The following is a 19,942-nucleotide window of genomic DNA, read 5'->3' as shown; positions in this document are numbered from 1 at the left end:
GGTTACACAGTTAAGATTACAGTGAGTTTTGATCCCGGCCATTGATGCAGGAACCTGGTTGTATATTATAGCCTGTTCCGGCTGGTAATAATGGGGGCTCAGCTTCTGATTCTGCGCCATGAAAAGGCTGTAATTTTATCACTGCACACATCCATCTCATTGAGTCATAAATATACGGGTTAGGAAGGGTTAAAGGATTTTTCTGGTATCTTACTTTAATAGCTTATCCTTAGGAATGACTATCAACGTAGGATCACTACTTCCTAGATTCCCACCCAAAAATTTCCACCAATTACTTGATTTTGCATCTTTTCCCAGTTCACTTGAATGGGCTTAGTGCAGTATCGGGCACATACTCACGAGTGTGAACTGTAGTGTACGGTCAGAAGCCATCTTCTGTGTGCTGACAGGTGGGAGAACTGGGTGTGGGACCCCCACAAATCACACTTTGATGGTCTTTTCTAAAGGTAGTTGCAGACGACTGCGTATTCTGTTATTTGAGAGGATTGGGTCGATTGTACAAATCACACAGTGATCAATGTGTGATCATAGTGGGATCCAACTTTCACAGATGAGGAGAAGATGAAGAAAAAAATTCTCCATCCTCTCCATTCTGTCAGTACATGTAGATTGGACTAGTTTCCATGAAATTCCATGGACTTATTGACTGGCTTGGCCGAGTGCGATCTGATGTTTTGTCGAATGACACTGGGACTGAAAATATGGCCCCGAGGATAGGAAATCAATGTAAAAACCTGATCATTTTCTCTAACCATCATTTTGTCAAAAGATATGGAAGAATATTATAATAATAGATCTGCTTAAGAATTACATTTACATTGCTAGGGATTTGTGACCTGTAAAAACCAACTGCCGGAACCAAGACGTCCATGACTATCCAAGCATCTATCAAGAGAAGTTCTGTAGAAACTAATGGAAAGTTATGACAGAATTGTACGGTATACAACTTACCCAAAAGTAAAAAGGAAAATATCCACTGAATGATAGAGAAGAGTTGTAGACATGATCGGCGCTGCTCTTGGGGTGGTGTAGTGGCAGCGGATAGAGAGTGCAGGGCCGAGCGCAGCGTGAGACTGCTCCCTAAAATGCAGGAGACCATAATGAACAGAAAGCTCTTATGTAGATTAATGTCAACACCTTCCCTTCATATGAAAATACCAAATGTTTGTACTTTTTATATAGAGCTACTCTTTAAAGACAAGACCAGAATCCAAAAGTCATCAATAAATTTATGTTTAGCATCTGTGAAAAAGTACAGAGAGGCTGCAGTCAGGAATGGGGGAGTACAGGCTGCTGGAAGGTGGGCAAGGCACCACTGTCACCTACAGTTTATAAGACATAATAAGTTTTAATTAATTCCTATGTACTATTAATTTTTGAAGAAAAATGAGAACAAGAAGCCGTTCCGTTCTGGAAATCCGTGATCTCTGACTGTACTAGTGTGATCTTCTTCCAAATATCTACAGCATAATATATTTTCATTGTATTTCTCCTCCAAATATTCTGTGATTATCACTTTTGTTAACATTTTGTTAGTTCAACTTGTACATCACTGATATGTCTGCATTCTACCTGGTTCAATTTTTTCTTTTAAAGTAGTTCGTAAGCATTAGTGGACATCTAGCCTTAGTCAAAGACTTTCTGAGAACAAAGAAGCGGGGAGACTTGGTGAAGTGAAAAGTCCTATTATTGGGTATTGCGGTTTAACCAGTAGAAGAAGGGAGACTGCTCACCAAAGCAGCTGTATGTTGTCCTCCGCAGCTCGGAGCACCACCACTGACATGGACAATACAATGATAGATCCAGGTTGGACAAAGATAAAATCTTCAAGTTTTATTAGTAGACTAGATGGTAGCCCGATTCTAACGCATCGGGTATTCTAGAATATGTACGGTATGTATTGTAGTTTATTTATGAAGATTTTAGAATAATACATTGAATACACAGGATTCGGCCGGCCGCGACCAATTAGTGAAGCGTGGTTCAAATCCCGCGCCAATTCGCGGCCGGACTGTGCCTGTCGCTGATTGTTCACGGCCGGCCACGTAGTATATAGCAGAGCCACGTAGTATATAACAGCCCACGTAGTAAATAGCACAGCCACGTAGTATATTGCACAGCCACGTAGTATATAGCACAGCCCCATAGTATATAGCACAGCCACGTAGTATATAGCACAGCCCACGGAGCATATAGCACAGCCACATAGTATATAGCACAGCCCATGGAGTGTATAACAGCCCACATAGCATATAACACAGCCACGTAGTATATAACAGCCCATGCATGCAGTATATAACACAGGCCACGTAGTGTATAACACAGGCCACGTAGTGTATAACACAGGCCACGTAGTGTATAACACAGGCCACGTAGTATATAGCACAGCCATGTAGTATATTGCACAGCCCACGTAGTATATTGCACAGACCACATAGTACATTGCACAGTCCATGTAGTACATTGCACAGCCCACGTAGTACATTGCACAGCCCACATAGTACATTGCACAGCCCACGTAGTACATTGCACAGCCCACGTAGTATATTTCACAGCTCACGTAGTATATTGTACAGCCCACGTAGTATATTGCACAGCCCACATAGTATATTGCACAGCCCACAAAGTATATAGCACAGCCCACGCAGTATATTGCACAGCCCACGCAGTATATTGCACAGCCCACACAGTATATAGCACAGCCCACGCAGTATGTAGCACAGCCCACGTAGTATATTGCACAGCCCACGTAGTATATTGCCCAGCCCACGTAGTATATTGCACAGCCACGTAGTATATTGCACAGCCCACAAAGTATATAGCACAGCCCATGCAGTATATTACGCAGCCCACGCAGTATATTGCACAGCCCACGCAGTATATAGCACAGCCCATGCAGTATGTAACACAGCCCACGCAGTATATAGCTCAGCCCATGCAGTATTTAGCACAGCCCACGTAGTATATAGCACAGCCCACGCAGTATATTGCACAGCCCACATAATATATTGCACAGCCCACGTAGTATATTGCACAGCCCACGTAGTATATAGCACAGCCCACGTAGTATATAGCACAGCCCACGGAGTATATAGCACAGCCCAAGCAGTATATTGCATAGCCCATGCAGTATATTGCAGCCCACGTAGTATATTGCACAGCTCACGTAGTATATTGCACAGCCCACGTAGTATATAGCACAGCCCACGTAGTATATTGCACAGCCCACGTAGTATATTGCCCAGCCCACGTAGTATATTGCCCAGCCCACGTAGTATATTGCACAGCCACGTAGTATATTGCCCAGCCCACGCAGTATATAACACAGCCACGTAGTATATTGCACAGCCCACGTAGTATATTGCCGAGCCCACGTAGTATATTGCCCAGCCCACGTAGTATATTGCCCAGCCCACGTAGTATATTGCACAGCCTACATAGTATATTGCACAGCCCATGTAGTATATTGCACAGCCCACGTAGTATATAGCACAGCCCCATAGTATATAGCACAGCCACGTAGTATATAGCACAGCCCACATAGCATATAACACAGCCACGTAGTATATAACAGCCCATGCATCCAGTATATAACACAGGCCACATAGTGTATAACACAGGCCACGAAGTGTATAACACAGGCCACGTAGTGTATAACACAGGCCACGTAGTATATAGCACAGCCATGTAGTATATTGCACAGCCCACGTAGTATATTGCACAGGCCACGTAGTATATTGCACAGCCCACATAGTACATTGCACAGTCCACGTAGTACATTGCACAGCCCACGTAGTACATTGCACAGCCCACATAGTACATTGCACAGCCCACGTAGTACATTGCACAGCCCACGTAGTATATTTCACAGCTCACGTAGTATATTGTACAGCCCACAAAGTATATAGCATAGCCCACGCAGTATATTGCACAGCCCACACAGTATATAACACAGCCCACGCAGTATGTAGCACAGTCCACGTAGTATATTGCACAGCCCACATAGCATATTGCACAGCCCACAAAGTATATTGCACAGCCAACGCAGTATATTGCACAGCCCACACAGTATATAACACAGCCCACGCAGTATGTAGCACAGCCCATGTAGTATATAGCACAGCCCACGCAGGATATTGCACAGCCCACGTAGTATATTGCACAGCCCACAAAGTATATAGCACAGCCCATGCAGTATATTACACAGCCCATGCAGTATATTGCACAGCCCACGCAGTATATAGCACAGCCCACGCAGTATGTAACACAGCCCACGCAGTATATAGCACAGCCCACGCAGTAAATAGCACAGCCCACGCAGTATTTAGCACAGCCCACGTAGTATATAGCCCAGCCCATGCAGTATATTGCACAGCCCACATAGTATATTGCACAGCCCACGTAGTATATTGCACAGCTCACGTAGTATATAGCACAGCCCACGCAGTATATTGCACAGCCCACATAGTATATTGCACAGCCCACGTAGTATATTGCACAGCCCACAAAGTATATAGCACAGCCCATGCAGTATATTACACAGCCCATGCAGTATATTGCACAGCCCACGCAGTATATAGCACAGCCCACGCAGTATGTAACACAGCCCACACAGTATATAGCACAGCCCACGCAGTAAATAGCACAGCCCACGCAGTATTTACCACAGCCCACGTAGAATATAGCACAGCCCACGCAGTATATTGCACAGCCCACATAGTATATTGCACAGCCCACGTAGTATATTGCACAGCTCACGTAGTATATAGCACAGCCCACGTAGTATGTAGCACAGCCCAGAGAGTATAGCACAGCCCAAGCAGTATATTGCACAGCCCATGCAGTATATTGCAGCCCACGTAGTATATTGCACAGCTCACGTAGTATATTGCACAGCCAACGTAGTATATAGCACAGCCCACGCAGTATATTGCACAGCCCACGTAGTATATTGCACAGCCCACGTAGTATATTGCCCAGCCCACATAGTATATTGCCCAGCCCATGTAGTATATTGCACAGCCACGTAGTATATTGCCCAGCCCATGCAGTATATAACACAGCCACGTAGTATATTGCACAGCCCACGTAGTATATTGCCCAGCCCACGTAGTATATTGCCCAGCCCACGTAGTATATTGCCCAGTCCATGTAGTATATTGCACAGCCCACATAGTATATTGCACAGCCCACGTAGTATATTGCACAGCCCACGCAGTATTTAGCACAGCCCATGCAGTATTTAGCACAGCCCACGTAGTATATAGCACAGCCCATGCAGTATATTGCACAGCCCACATAGTATATTGCACAGCCCACGTAGTATATTGCACAGCTCACGTAGTATATAGCACAGCCCATGCAGTATATTGCACAGCCCACATAGTATATTGCACAGCCCACGTAGTATATTGCACAGCCCACAAAGTATATAGCACAGCCCATGCAGTATATTGCACAGCCCACATAGTATATTGCACAGCCCATGTAGTATATTGCACAGCTCACGTAGTATATAGCACAGCCCACGTAGTATATAGCACAGCCCAGAGAGTATAGCACAGCCCAAGCAGTATATTGCACAGCCCATGCAGTATATTGCAGCCCACGTAATATATTGCACAGCTCACGTAGTATATTGCACAGCCAACGTAGTATATAGCACAGCCCACGCAGTATATTGCACAGCCCACGTTGTATATTGCACAGCCCACGTAGTATATTGCCCAGCCCACATAGTATATTGCCCAGCCCATGTAGTATATTGCACAGCCACGTAGTATATTGCCCAGCCCATGCAGTATATAACACAGCCACGTAGTATATTGCACAGCCCACGTAGTATATTGCCCAGCCCACGTAGTATATTGCCCAGCCCACGTAGTATATTGCCCAGTCCATGTAGTATATTGCACAGCCCACATAGTATATTGCACAGCCCACGTAGTATATTGCACAGCCCACGCAGTATTTAGCACAGCCCATGCAGTATTTAGCACAGCCCACGTAGTATATAGCACAGCCCATGCAGTATATTGCACAGCCCACATAGTATATTGCACAGCCCACGTAGTATATTGCACAGCTCACGTAGTATATAGCACAGCCCATGCAGTATATTGCACAGCCCACATAGTATATTGCACAGCCCACGTAGTATATTGCACAGCCCACAAAGTATATAGCACAGCCCACATAGTATATTGCACAGCCCACGTAGTATATTGCACAGCCCACGCAGTATTTAGCACAGCCCATGCAGTATTTAGCACAGCCCACGTAGTATATAGCACAGCCCATGCAGTATATTGCACAGCCCACATAGTATATTGCACAGCCCACGTAGTATATTGCACAGCTCACGTAGTATATAGCACAGCCCACGTAGTATATAGCACAGCCCACAGAGTATAGCACAGCCCAAGCGGTATATTGCACAGCCCATGCAGTATATTGCAGCCCACGTAGTATATTGCACAGCTCACGTAGTATATTGCACAGCCAATGTAGTATATAGCACAGCCCACGTAGTATATAGCACAGCCCACGCAGTATATTGCACAGCCCACGTAGTATATTGCACAGCCCACGTAGTATATTGCCCAGCCCACATAGTATATTGCCCAGCCCATGTAGTATATTGCACAGCCACGTAGTATATTGCCCAGCCCATGCAGTATATAACACAGCCACGTAGTATATTGCACAGCCCACGTAGTATATTGCCCAGCCCACGTAGTATATTGCCCAGCCCACGTAGTATATTGCCCAGTCCATGTAGTATATTGCACAGCCCACATAGTATATTGCACAGCCCACGTAGTATATTGCACAGCCCACGCAGTATTTAGCACAGCCCATGCAGTATTTAGCACAGCCCACGTAGTATATAGCACAGCCCATGCAGTATATTGCACAGCCCACATAGTATATTGCACAGCCCACGTAGTATATTGCACAGCTCACGTAGTATATAGCACAGCCCATGCAGTATATTGCACAGCCCACATAGTATATTGCACAGCCCACGTAGTATATTGCACAGCCCACAAAGTATATAGCACAGCCCACATAGTATATTGCACAGCCCACGTAGTATATTGCACAGCCCACGCAGTATTTAGCACAGCCCATGCAGTATTTAGCACAGCCCACGTAGTATATAGCACAGCCCATGCAGTATATTGCACAGCCCACATAGTATATTGCACAGCCCACGTAGTATATTGCACAGCTCACGTAGTATATAGCACAGCCCACGTAGTATATAGCACAGCCCACAGAGTATAGCACAGCCCAAGCAGTATATTGCACAGCCCATGCAGTATATTGCAGCCCACGTAGTATATTGCACAGCTCACGTAGTATATTGCACAGCCAATGTAGTATATAGCACAGCCCACGTAGTATATAGCACAGCCCACGCAGTATATTGCACAGCCCACGTAGTATATTGCACAGCCCACGTAGTATATTGCCCAGCCAACATAGTATATTGCCCAGCCCACGTAGTATATTGCACAGCCACGTAGTATATTGCCCAGCCCATGCAGTATATAACACAGCCACGTAGTATATTGCACAGCCCACGTAGTATATTGCCCAGCCCACGTAGTATATTGCCCAGCCCACGTAGTATATTGCCCAGTCCATGTAGTATATTGCACAGCCCACATAGTATATTGCACAGCCCACGTAGTATATTGCACAGCCCACGTAGTATATTGCACAGCCCACTGTTATGGGCTGGTGATTTAGGAACAACATGCGACTAGCTCTGAGCAGGTGGTAACTATACGGACTGCAGTTCCTGATCTTAACACAACACTAGCAGTAGCCGTGGGATGTTCCTGTCACTCCCTAGACACCTCGTCACAGCCGGAGAACTAGCTACCCCTAAAGGTAGAAACAAGAAAGCTATCTTTCCTCAGAGAGAATCCCCAAAGGACAGACAGCCCCCCACAAATAATGACTGTGAGTGGAGAAGGAAATGACATACATAGAATGAAACAAGATTTAGCAAAGGAGGCCACTTCTAGCTAGATAGATAGTACAGGACAGAACACTCTGCGGTCCGTAATAAAAACTAGAAAAAGTCCACCGCAGAGAAATGCAAAAATCTCCACACCTGACTAAAGGTGTGAAGGGCAAAATCTGCTGCCCAGAGCTTCCAGCTTAGCTGAATAGATCCATACTGATAAGCTGGACAAATGAGCAAAACATAGAATGTGCTGAACAATAAAGTCCACAACAAGAGGACTGCAAAAGGACAAGCAAGAACTTATCTTTGCTGAACAGGTCAGAGTGTCAGGGAAATCCAAAAGAGCCGTGACTCCAAGCAGGAACAATTGACAACTGGCATTGATTGAGGGATAAGGCCAGACTAAAATAGCCGAGCCAGAAAGACGATCAGTGGAAGCAGCTGCTGATGCTAAATCCAAGAAGCAGCCATACCACTCAAAACCACCGGAGGGAGCCCAAGAGCAGAACTCACAAAAGTGCTACTTACAACCACCGGAGGGAGCCCAAGAGCGGAATTCACAACAGTACCCCCCCTTGAGGAGGGGTCACCGAACCCTCACCAAAGCCCCCAGGCCGATCAGGACGAGCCAAGTGAAAAGCATGAACCAAATAGGCGGCATGAACATCGGAGGCAACCACCCAAGAATTATCCTCCTGGCCATAACCCTTCCACTTGACAAGATACTGAAGCCTCCGCCTCGAAAAACAAGAATCCAATATTTTCTCAACCACATATTCCAACTCCCCCTCAACCAACACCGGGGCAGGAGGATCAACAGAGGGAACAACGGGTACCACATATCTCCGCAACAAAGATCTATGGAAAACATTGTGGATGGCAAAAGAGGCTGGAAGGGCCAAACGAAAAGACACTGGATTGATAATCTCAGAAATCTTATAAGGACCAATAAACCGAGGCTTGAACTTAGGGGAAGAAACCTTCATAGGAACATGACGAGAAGATAACCAAACTAAATCCCCCACCCGAAGCCGAGGACCAACACACCGACGGCGGTTAGCAAAACGCTGAGCCTTTTCCTGAGACAACGTCAAATTGTCTACCACATGAGTCCAAATCTGCTGTAACCTGTCCATCACAGAATCTACACCAGGACAATCAGAAGGCTCAACCTGCCCTGAAGAAAAACGAGGATGGAAACCAAAATTACAAAAAAAAGGCGAAACCAAAGTAGCCGAACTGGCCCGATTATTAAGGGCAAACTCGGCCAATGGCAAGAAAGCCATCCAATCATCCTGATCAGCAGACACAAAGCATCTCAAATAGGTTTCCAAGGTTTGATTAGTTCGCTCAGTTTGGCCATTTGTCTGAGGATGGAACGCCAAAGAAAAAGACAAATTAATGCCCATCCTAGCACAAAAGGCCCGCCAAAACCTGGAAACAAACTGGGAACCTCTGTCAGACACAATATTTTCCGGAATGCCATGCAAACGAACCACATGCTGAAAGAACAATGGAACCAAATCAGAGGAGGAAGGCAATTTAGGCAAAGGTACCAAATGGACCATTTTAGAGAACCGGTCACAAAACCACCCAGATAACAGACATCCTCTGGGACACAGGAAGATCCGAAATAAAATCCATGGAAATATGCGTCCAGGGCCTCTCAGGGACAGGCAAAGGCAAAAGCAACCCACTAGCGCGGGAACAGCAAGGCTTAGCCCGGGCACAAGTCCCACAGGACTGCACAAAAGAAAGCACATCCCGCGACAAGGAAGGCCACCAAAAGGACCTAGCAACCAAATCTCTGGTACCAAAAATGCCAGGATGACCGGCCAACACCGAACAATGGACCTCAGAAATTACCTTACTTGTCCATCTATCAGGAACAAACAGCTTCCCCATAGGACAGCGGTCAGGTTTATCAGCCTGAAATTCCTGAAGCACCCGCCGTAAATCAGGGGAGATGGCAGAAAGAACCACCCCTTCCCTAAGAATGCCAACCGGCTCAAGAACTCCAGGAGAATCAGGCAAAAAACTCCTAGAGAGGGCATCCGCCTTAACATTCTTAGATCCTGGAAGATATGAGACCACAAAATCGAAACGGGAGAAAAACAGGGACCATCGAGCCTGTCTAGGGTTCAGCCGCTTGGCCGACTCGAGGTAAATCAGATTCTTATGATCGGTCAAGACCACAACGCGGTGCCTGGCTCCCTCAAGCCAATGTCGCCACTCCTCAAATGCCCACTTCATAGCCAGCAACTCCCGATTACCGACATCATAATTGCGTTCCGCAGGTGAAAACTTTCGGGAAAAGAAGGCACATGGTTTCATCAAGGAACCATCAGAATTCCTCTGTGACAAAACGGCCCCTGCCCCAATCTCAGAAGCGTCAACCTCAACCTGAAAAGGAAGAGAAACATCCGGCTGACGCAACACAGGGGCAGAAGTAAATCGGCGTTTAAGCTCCTGAAAGGCCTCAACAGCCGCAGAGGACCAATTCGTCACATCAGCGCCTTTCTTCGTCAAATCAGTCAGGGGTTTAACCACACTGGAGAAGTTGGCAATGAAACGGCGATAAAAATTAGCAAAGCCCAGAAATTTCTGAAGGCTCTTCACAGATGTGGGCTGAATCCAGTCATGAATGGCTTGGACCTTAACAGGATCCATTTCTATAGACGAAGGAGAAAAAATAAACCCCAAAAAAGAGACCTTCTGAACTCCAAATAGGCACTTAGACCCCTTCACAAATAGGGCATTATCACGAAGGATTTGGAATACCATCCTGACCTGCTTCACATGAGACTCCCAATCATCAGAAAAAATCAAAATATCATCCAAATACACAATCAAGAATTTATCAAGATAATTGCGGAAAATATCATGCATGAAGGACTGAAATACAGAAGGAGCATTAGAAAGCCCGAAAGGCATCACAAGGTATTCAAAATGGCCTTCGGGCGTATTAAATGCAGTTTTCCATTCGTCACCCTGTTTAATACGAACAAGATTATACGCCCCTCGAAGGTCAATCTTGGTAAACCAACTAGCCCCCTTAATCCGAGCAAACAAATCTGAAAGCAAAGGTAAAGGGTATTGGAATTTGACCGTGATCTTATTAAGAAGGCGATAATCAATACAGGGTCTCAAGGAGCCATCCTTCTTGGCAACAAAAAAGAATCCCGCTCCCAATGGTGACGAAGACGGCCGAATATGCCCCTTCTCCAAAGACTCCTTCACATAGCTCCGCATGGCAGCATGCTCTGGCACAGATAGATTGAAAAGTCGGCCCTTAGGGAACTTGCAGCCAGGAATCAATTCAATAGCACAATCACAGTCCCTATGTGGAGGAAGGGAACTGGACTTGGGCTCATCGAATACATCCTGGAAATCTGACAAAAATTCAGGAACATCAGAAGAGGGGGAAGAGGAAATTGACATCAAAGGAACGTCACTATGTACCCCTTGACAACCCCAACTAGTCACATACATAGATTTCCAATCCAGCACTGGATTGTGTACTTATAACCATGGAAAACCCAATACAACAACATCATGTAAATTATGCAACACCAGAAAACGGCAATCTTCCTGATGTGCTGGAGCCATGCACATAGTCAGCTGAGTCCAATACTGAGGTTTATTCTTGGCCAACGGTGTAGCATCAATACCCCTCAAAGGAATAGGGCTCTGCAAAGGCTGCAAAGAAAAACCACAGCGCCTGGCGAATTCTAAGTCCATTAAGTTCAGGGCAGCACCTGAATCCACAAATGCCATGACAGAAAAGGATGACAATGAGCAAATCAGGGTCACAGACAGGAGAAATTTAGGCTGTACAGTACTGATGGTAACAAATCTAGCTACCCTCTTAATACGCTTAGGGCAAACAGAAATAGCATGAGCAGAATCACCAGAGTAAAAACACAGCCCATTCTGACGTCTGTATCCCCTCTGTTCTGCTCTAGTCAAAATCCTATCACATTGCATAGGCTCAGGACTCTGTTCAGAGGACGCTGCCATATGGTGCACCACTTTGCGCTCGCGCAGGCGCCGATCAATCTGAATGGCTAGAGACATAGATTCGCTCAAACCAACCGGCGTGGGGAACCCCACCATAATATCTTTAAGGGCTTCAGAAAGACCCTTTCTGAAAATTGCTGCCAGAGCGTCCTCATTCCATTTAGTGAGCACAGACCATTTTCTAAATTTCTGGCAGTATAATTCTGCCGCTTCCTGACCCTAACACAGGGCCAACAAGGTTTTTTCCGCATGATCCACAGAGTTAGGTTCGTCATACAATAATCCGAGCGATTGAAAAAAATGCATCTACATTAAGCAATGCCGGATCCCCTGACTCAAGGGAGAATGCCCAGTCCTGAGGGTCACCACGCAGCAAAGAAATAACTATTTTAACTTGCTGAATGGGATCACCAGAGGAACGGGGTTTCAGATCAAAAAACAATTTGCAGTTATTTTTAAAGTTCAAAAACTTGGATCCATCCCCATAAAACAAATCTGGAGTAGGAATTCTAGGCTCTAAAACCGGAGTCTGAACAACATAATCTTGGATACTCTGTACTCTTGCAGCAAGCTGATCCACACGAGAAAACAAACCCTGAAATCCATGCCCGCGCCCAAATCCTGAACCACCCAGAGATTAAGAGGAAGGAAAAAGACAAAACAGACTAAAGAAGAAAAAAATGGCTCAGAACTCTTTTTCTTTTCCTTCTTTTGAGATGCATTCAACTCATTTTTGGCCAGTTGTACTGTTATGGGCTGGTGATTTAGGAACAACATGCGACTAGCTCTGAGCAGGTGGTAACTATACGGACCGCAGTTCCTGATCTTAACACAACACTAGCAGTAGCCGTGGGATGTTCCTGTCACTCCCTGGACACCTCGTCACAGCCGGAGAACTAGCTACCCCTAAAGGTAGAAACAGGAAAGCTATCTTGCCTCAGAGAGAATCCCCAAAGGATAGACAGCCCCCCACAAATAATGACTGTGAGTGGAGAAGGAAATGACATACATAGAATGAAACAAGATTTAGCAAAGGAGGCCACTTCTAGCTAGATAGATAGTACAGGACAGAACACTGTGCGGTCCGTAATAAAAACTAGAAAAAGTCCACCACAGAGAAATGCAAAAATCTCCACACCTGACTAAAGGTGTGAAGGGCAAAATCTGCTGCCCAGAGCTTCCAGCTTAGCTGAATAGATCCATACTGATAAGCTGGACAAATGTGCAAAACATAGAATGTGCTGAACAATAAAGTCCACAACAAGAGGACTGCAAAAGGACAAGCAAGGACTTATCTTTGCTGAACAGGTCAGAGTGTCAGGGAAATCCAAAAGAGCCGTGACTCCAAGCAGGAACAATTGACAACTGGCATTGATTGAGGGATAAGGCCAGACTAAAATAGCCGAGCCAGAAAGACGATCAGTGGAAGCAGCTGCTGATGCTAAATCCAAGAAGCAGCCATACCACTCAAAACCACCGGAGGGAGCCCAAGTGCAGAACTCACAAAAGTGCTACTTACAACCACCGGAGGGAGCCCAAGAGCAGAATTCACAACAGCCCACGTAGTATATAGCACAGCCCACGGAGTATATAGCACAGCCCACGCAGTATATTACACAGCCCATGCAGTATATTGCAGCCCACGTAGTATATTGCACAGCCCACGTAGTATATTGCACAGCCCACGTAGTATATTGCACAGCCTACGTAGTATATAGCACAGCCCACGCAGGATATGGCACAGCCCACGTAGTATTTTGCACAGCCCATGTAGTATATCGCACAGCCCACACAGTATATTGCCCAGCCCATGTAGTATATTGCACAGCCACGTAGTATATTGCACAGCCCACATAGTATATTGAACAGCCCACGCAGTATATTGCCCAGCCCACGTAGTATATTGCACAGCCCATGTAGTATATTGCACAGCCCACGTAGTATATAGCAATGTGGGCATCATATCCCTGTTAAAAAAAAGAATTAAAATAAAAAATAGTTATATACTCACCTTCCGTTGGCCCCCGGATCCAGGCGAAGCAGTTACCGATGCTCCTCGCGCGCTCCGGTCTCAAGAGTGCATTGCGGTCTCGCGAGATGATGACTGTTATGACCCCAATGGCGAGGGTCTCAGAGGAACGTGGAAGTCTGCAGAATACAAAAATCCAGCTCATAGGGCAGTGGTAACTGGGTTGACCATATATCTACTCCTAACGCCAACACTAGAAGTAGCCGGGGATCATTCCTACGTTGATTCTAGATGACACGCGCCAGCCGGAGAATCTAGCTACCCCTAGTAGAGGAAAACAAAGACCTTTCTTGCCTCCAGAGAAGGGGACCCCAAAGCTGGATAGAAGCCCCCCACAAATAATGACGGTGAGGTAAGAGGAAATGACAAACACAGAAATGAACCAGGTTTAGCACAGAGAGGCCCGCTTACTGATAGCAGAATAAAGAAAGGTAACTTATATGGTCAACAAAAACCCTATCAAAATCCACACTGGAAATTCAAGAACCCCCGAACCGTCTAACGGTCCGGGGGGAGAACACCAGCCCCCCTAGAGCTTCCAGCAAAGGTCAGGATATAGTTTTGGAACAAGCTGGACAAAAATACAAAACCAAAACAAATAGCAAAAAGCAAAAGGCAGACTTAGCTGATATAACTGGAACCAGGATCAGTAGACAAGAGCACAGCAGACTAGCTCTGATAACTACGTTGCCAGGCATTGAACTGAAGGTCCAGGGAGCTTATATAGCAACACCCCTAACTAACGACCCAGGTGCGGATAAAAGGAATGACAGAAAAACCAGAGTCAAAAAACTAGTAACCACTAGAGGGAGCAAAAAGCAAATTCACAACAGTACCCCCCCCTTAGTGAGGGGTCACCGAACCCTCACCACGACCACCAGGGCGATCAGGATGAGCGGCATGAAAGGCACGAACTAAATCGGCCGCATGAACATCAGAGGCGACCACCCAGGAATTATCCTCCTGACCATAGCCCTTCCACTTGACCAGGTACTGAAGCCTCCGCCTGGAGAGGCGAGAATCCAAGATCTTCTCCACCACGTACTCCAACTCGCCCTCAACCAACACCGGAGCAGGAGGCTCAGCAGAAGGAACTACAGGCACAATGTACCGCCGCAACAAGGACCTATGAAATACATTGTGAATAGCAAACGACACAGGAAGATCCAGACGAAAAGATACAGGATTAAGGATTTCCAATATCTTGTAAGGCCCAATAAAACGAGGTTTAAATTTGGGAGAGGAGACCTTCATAAGAACAAAGCGGGAAGAAAGCCATACCAAATCCCCAACAAGTAGTCGGGGACCCACACCGCGGCGGCGGTTGGCAAAGCGCTGAGCCTTCTCCTGTGACAACTTCAAGTTGTCCACCACATGATTCCAGATCTGCTGCAACCTATCCACCACAGAATCCACCCCAGGACAGTCAGAAGGCTCCACATGACCCGAAGAAAAGCGAGGATGGAAACCAGAGTTGCAGAAAAAAGGTGAAACCAAGGTGGCGGAACTAGCCCGATTATTAAGGGCAAACTCAGCCAACGGCAAGAATGTCACCCAATCGTCCTGATCAGCAGAGACAAAACACCTCAAATAAGCCTCCAAAGTCTGATTGGTTCGCTCCGTCTGTCCATTAGTCTGAGGATGGAAAGCAGACGAAAACGACAAATCAATGCCCATCCTACTACAAAAGGATCGCCAGAACCTGGAAACGAACTGGGATCCTCTGTCAGACACAATATTCTCAGGGATGCCGTGCAAACGAACCACGTTCTGGAAAAACACAGGAACCAGATCGGAAGAGGAAGGCAGCTTAGGCAAAGGAACCAAATGGACCATCTTGGAGAAGCGATCACATATCACCCAGATAACGGACATGCCCTGAGATAGCGGAAGATCAGAAATGAAATCCATGGAGATATGTGTCCAAGGTCTCTTTGGGACAGGCAAGGGCAAGAGCAAACCGCTGGCACGAGAACAGCAAGGCTTAGCTCGAGCACAAGTCCCACAGGACTGCACAAATGACCGCACATCCCTTGACAAGGAAGGCCACTAAAAGGACCTGGCCACCAGATCTCTGGTGCCAAAAATTCCCGGGTGACCTGCCAACACCGAGGAATGAACCTCGGAAATGACTCTGCTGGTCCACTTATCCGGGACAAACAGTCTGTCAGGTGGACAAGACTCAGGCCTATCAGCCTGAAATCTCTGCAACACACGTCGCAGATCCGGAGAAATAGCTGACAAGATAACTCCATCTTTAGGAATACCAACAGGATCAGCGACTCCAGGAGCATCAGGCACAAAGCTCCTAGAAAGAGCATCGGCCTTCACATTCTTTGAACCAGGTAAATACGAGACAACAAAATCAAAGCGGGAGAAAAACAATGACCAGCGGGCCTGTCTCGGATTAAGGCGTTTAGCAGACTCGAGATACATCAGATTTTTGTGATCAGTCAAGACCACCACACGATGCTTAGCACCCTCGAGCCAATGACGCCACTCCTCAAATGCCCATTTCATGGCCAACAACTCCCGATTGCCCACATCATAATTTCGCTCGGCAGGCGAAAACTTCCTAGAGAAAAAGGCACAAGGTTTCATAACAGAGCAACCAGGGCCTCTCTGCGACAAAACGGCCCCTGCCCCAATCTCCGAAGCATCCACCTCAACCTGAAAGGGAAGTGAGACGTCAGGCTGGCACAAAACAGGCGCCGAAGTAAACCGGCGTTTCAACTCCTGGAAAGCCTCCACGGCAGCAGGAGCCCAGTTAGCTACATCGGAGCCCTTCTTGGTCATATCCGTCAAAGGTTTCACAATGCTAGAAAAATTAGCGATAAAACGACGGTAGAAGTTAGCGAAGCCCAAGAACTTCTGAAGACTCTTAACTGACGAGGGCTGAGTCCAATCAAGAATAGCTCGGACCTTGACTGGGTCCATCTCCACAGCAGAAGGGGAAAAAATGAACCCCAAAAAGGGAACCTTCTGTACACCAAAGAGACACTTTGAGCCCTTGACAAACAAAGAATTTTCACGCAAAATTTTAAAGACCAACCTGACCTGCTCCACATGCGAATCCCAATTATCAGAAAAAAACAAAATATCATCCAGGTAAACAATCAAAAATTTATCCAGATACTTCCGGAAAATGTCATGCATAAAGGACTGAAAAACTGAAGGCGCATTGGAGAGACCAAAAGGCATCACCAAGTACTCAAAATGACCTTCGGGCGTATTGAATGCGGTTTTCCATTCATCACCTTGCTTAATGCGCACAAGGTTGTACGCACCACGAAGGTCTATCTTGGTGAACCACTTGGCACCCTTAATCCGGGCAAACAAGTCAGACAACAGCGGTAAAGGATACTGAAATTTGACAGTGATCTTATTTAAAAGCCGATAATCAATACAAGGTCTCAAAGATCCGTCCTTTTTTGCCACAAAAAAGAATCCCGCACCAAGAGGGGAAGAAGACGGACGAATATGTCCTTTCTCCAGAGACTCCTTGATATATGAACGCATAGCGGTATGTTCAGGTACCGACAGATTAAACAGTCTTCCCTTAGGAAATTTACTGCCTGGGATCAAATCTATAGCACAGTCACAGTCCCTATGAGGAGGCAGTGCACTGGACTCAGACTCACTGAAGACGTCCTGATAATCAGACAAATACTCCGGAACTTCCGAAGGCGTAGAAGAAGCAATAGACACAGGCAGGGAATCCCCATGAATACCACGACAGCCCCAACTTGAGACTGACATAGCCTTCCAGTCCAGGACTGGATTATGGGTCTGTAACCATGGCAGCCCTAAAACAACCAAATCATGCATTTTATGTAAAACCAGGAAGCGTATCACCTCGCGGTGTTCAGGAGTCATGCACATGGTAACCTGTGTCCAATACTGCGGTTTATTTGCAGCCAATGGTGTAGCATCAATACCCCTAAGAGGAATAGGATTTTCTAATGGTTCAAGAGTAAAACCACAGCGCTTAGCAAATGAGAGATCCATGAGACTCAGGGCAGCACCTGAATCTACAAACGCCATGACAGGATAAGATGACAGTGAGCAAATCAAAGTTACAGACAGAATAAATTTAGGTTGCAAATTACCAACGGTGACAGGACTAACAACCTTAGCTATACGTTTAGAGCATGCTGAGATAACATGTGTAGAATCACCACAGTAGTAGCACAAGCCATTCCGGCGTCTATGAATTTTCCGCTCATTTCTAGTCAGGATTCTATCACATTGCATTAAATCAGGTGTCTGTTCAGACAACACCATGAGGGAATTTGCGGTTTTTCTATCACATTGCACCGAATTAGGTGTCTGTTCAGACAACACCATGAGGGAATTTGCGGTTTTGCGCTCCCGCAACCGCCGGTCAATTTGAATAGCCAGTGCCATAGTATCATTCAGACCTGTGGGAATGGGAAAACCCACCATAACATTCTTAATGGCTTCAGAAAGGCCATTTCTAAAATTAGCGGCCAGTGCACACTCGTTCCAATGTGTCAGCACGGACCATTTCCGAAATTTTTGGCAATACACTTCAGCCTCGTCCTGCCCCTGAGACATAGCCAGCAAGGCCTTTTCTGCCTGAATCTCAAGATTGGGTTCCTCATAAAGTAAACCGAGCGCCAGAAAAAACGCATCAAGATCAGCCAATGCCGGATCTCCTGGCGCCAGCGAAAAAGCCCAATCCTGAGGGTCGCCCCGTAAGAACGAAATAACAATTTTTACTTGCTGAGCAGAATCTCCAGATGAACAGGGTCTCAGGGACAAAAACAATTTACAATTATTCACGAAATTCCTAAACTTAAACCTGTCTCCGGAAAACAGTTCAGGAATCGGTATTTTAGGTTCTGACCTAGGATTTCTGATAACATAGTCTTGTATGCCCTGCACACGAGTAGCCAGCTGGTCCACACTTGTAATCAAGGTCTGGACATTCATGTCTGCAGCAAGCATAGCCACTCTGAGGTAAAGGGGAAGAAGAAAAAAAAAAACTCAGAATCTTCTTTCTTATAATCCCTCTTCTGCAATGCATTAAACATTTAATACTGGCCTGGCAAACTGTTATGACCCCAATGGCGAGGGTCTCAGAGGAACGTGGAAGTCTGCAGAATACAAAAATCCAGCTCATAGGGCAGTGGTAACTGGGTTGACCATATATCTACTCCTAACGCCAACACTAGAAGTAGCCGGGGATCATTCCTACGTTGATTCTAGATGACACGCGCCAGCCGGAGAATCTAGCTACCCCTAGTAGAGGAAAACAAAGACCTTTCTTGCCTCCAGAGAAGGGGACCCCAAAGCTGGATAGAAGCCCCCCACAAATAATGACGGTGAGGTAAGAGGAAATGACAAACACAGAAATGAACCAGGTTTAGCACAGAGAGGCCCGCTTACTGATAGCAGAATAAAGAAAGGTAACTTATATGGTCAACAAAAACCCTATCAAAATCCACACTGGAAATTCAAGAACCCCCGAACCGTCTAACGGTCCGGGGGGAGAACACCAGCCCCCCTAGAGCTTCCAGCAAAGGTCAGGATATAGTTTTGGAACAAGCTGGACAAAAATACAAAACCAAAACAAATAGCAAAAAGCAAAAGGCAGACTTAGCTGATATAACTGGAACCAGGATCAGTAGACAAGAGCACAGCAGACTAGCTCTGATAACTACGTTGCCAGGCATTGAACTGAAGGTCCAGGGAGCTTATATAGCAACACCCCTAACTAACGACCCAGGTGCGGATAAAAGGAGTGACAGAAAAACCAGAGTCAAAAAACTAGTAACCACTAGAGGGAGCAAAAAGCAAATTCACAACAGATGACGTAGCAGTCTCGCGAGACCGCTACGTCATCATCTCGCGAGATCGCAATGCAT

The 19,942-nt window shown here is 46.1% G+C and overlaps 1 protein-coding gene across 2 annotated transcripts in view; it reads right to left on the bottom strand.

Annotated features, from left to right (window-relative positions):
• The window catches only part of LOC143805503 (diacylglycerol O-acyltransferase 2-like), an 86,894-nt gene that overhangs the window by 14,942 nt on the left and 52,010 nt on the right, over nt 1–19,942 (bottom strand). For both annotated transcript variants that reach the window (XM_077284950.1, XM_077284949.1), the window contains exon 2: nt 973–1,101. Coding sequence is in view for 1 of the 2 variants with exons in the window: in XM_077284949.1 (XP_077141064.1) it covers nt 973–1,101 (129 nt within the window). In the remaining variant the exon portion in view is untranslated. The remainder of the gene's footprint in view (nt 1–972; nt 1,102–19,942) is intronic.

This window comes from Ranitomeya variabilis, chromosome 2 (assembly GCF_051348905.1).
Source record: "Ranitomeya variabilis isolate aRanVar5 chromosome 2, aRanVar5.hap1, whole genome shotgun sequence".
Classification (NCBI taxonomy): domain Eukaryota; kingdom Metazoa; phylum Chordata; class Amphibia; order Anura; family Dendrobatidae; genus Ranitomeya; species Ranitomeya variabilis.
Note: the sequence above shows the minus strand (reverse complement) of the source record. Positions and strands in the feature narration are given on the sequence as shown.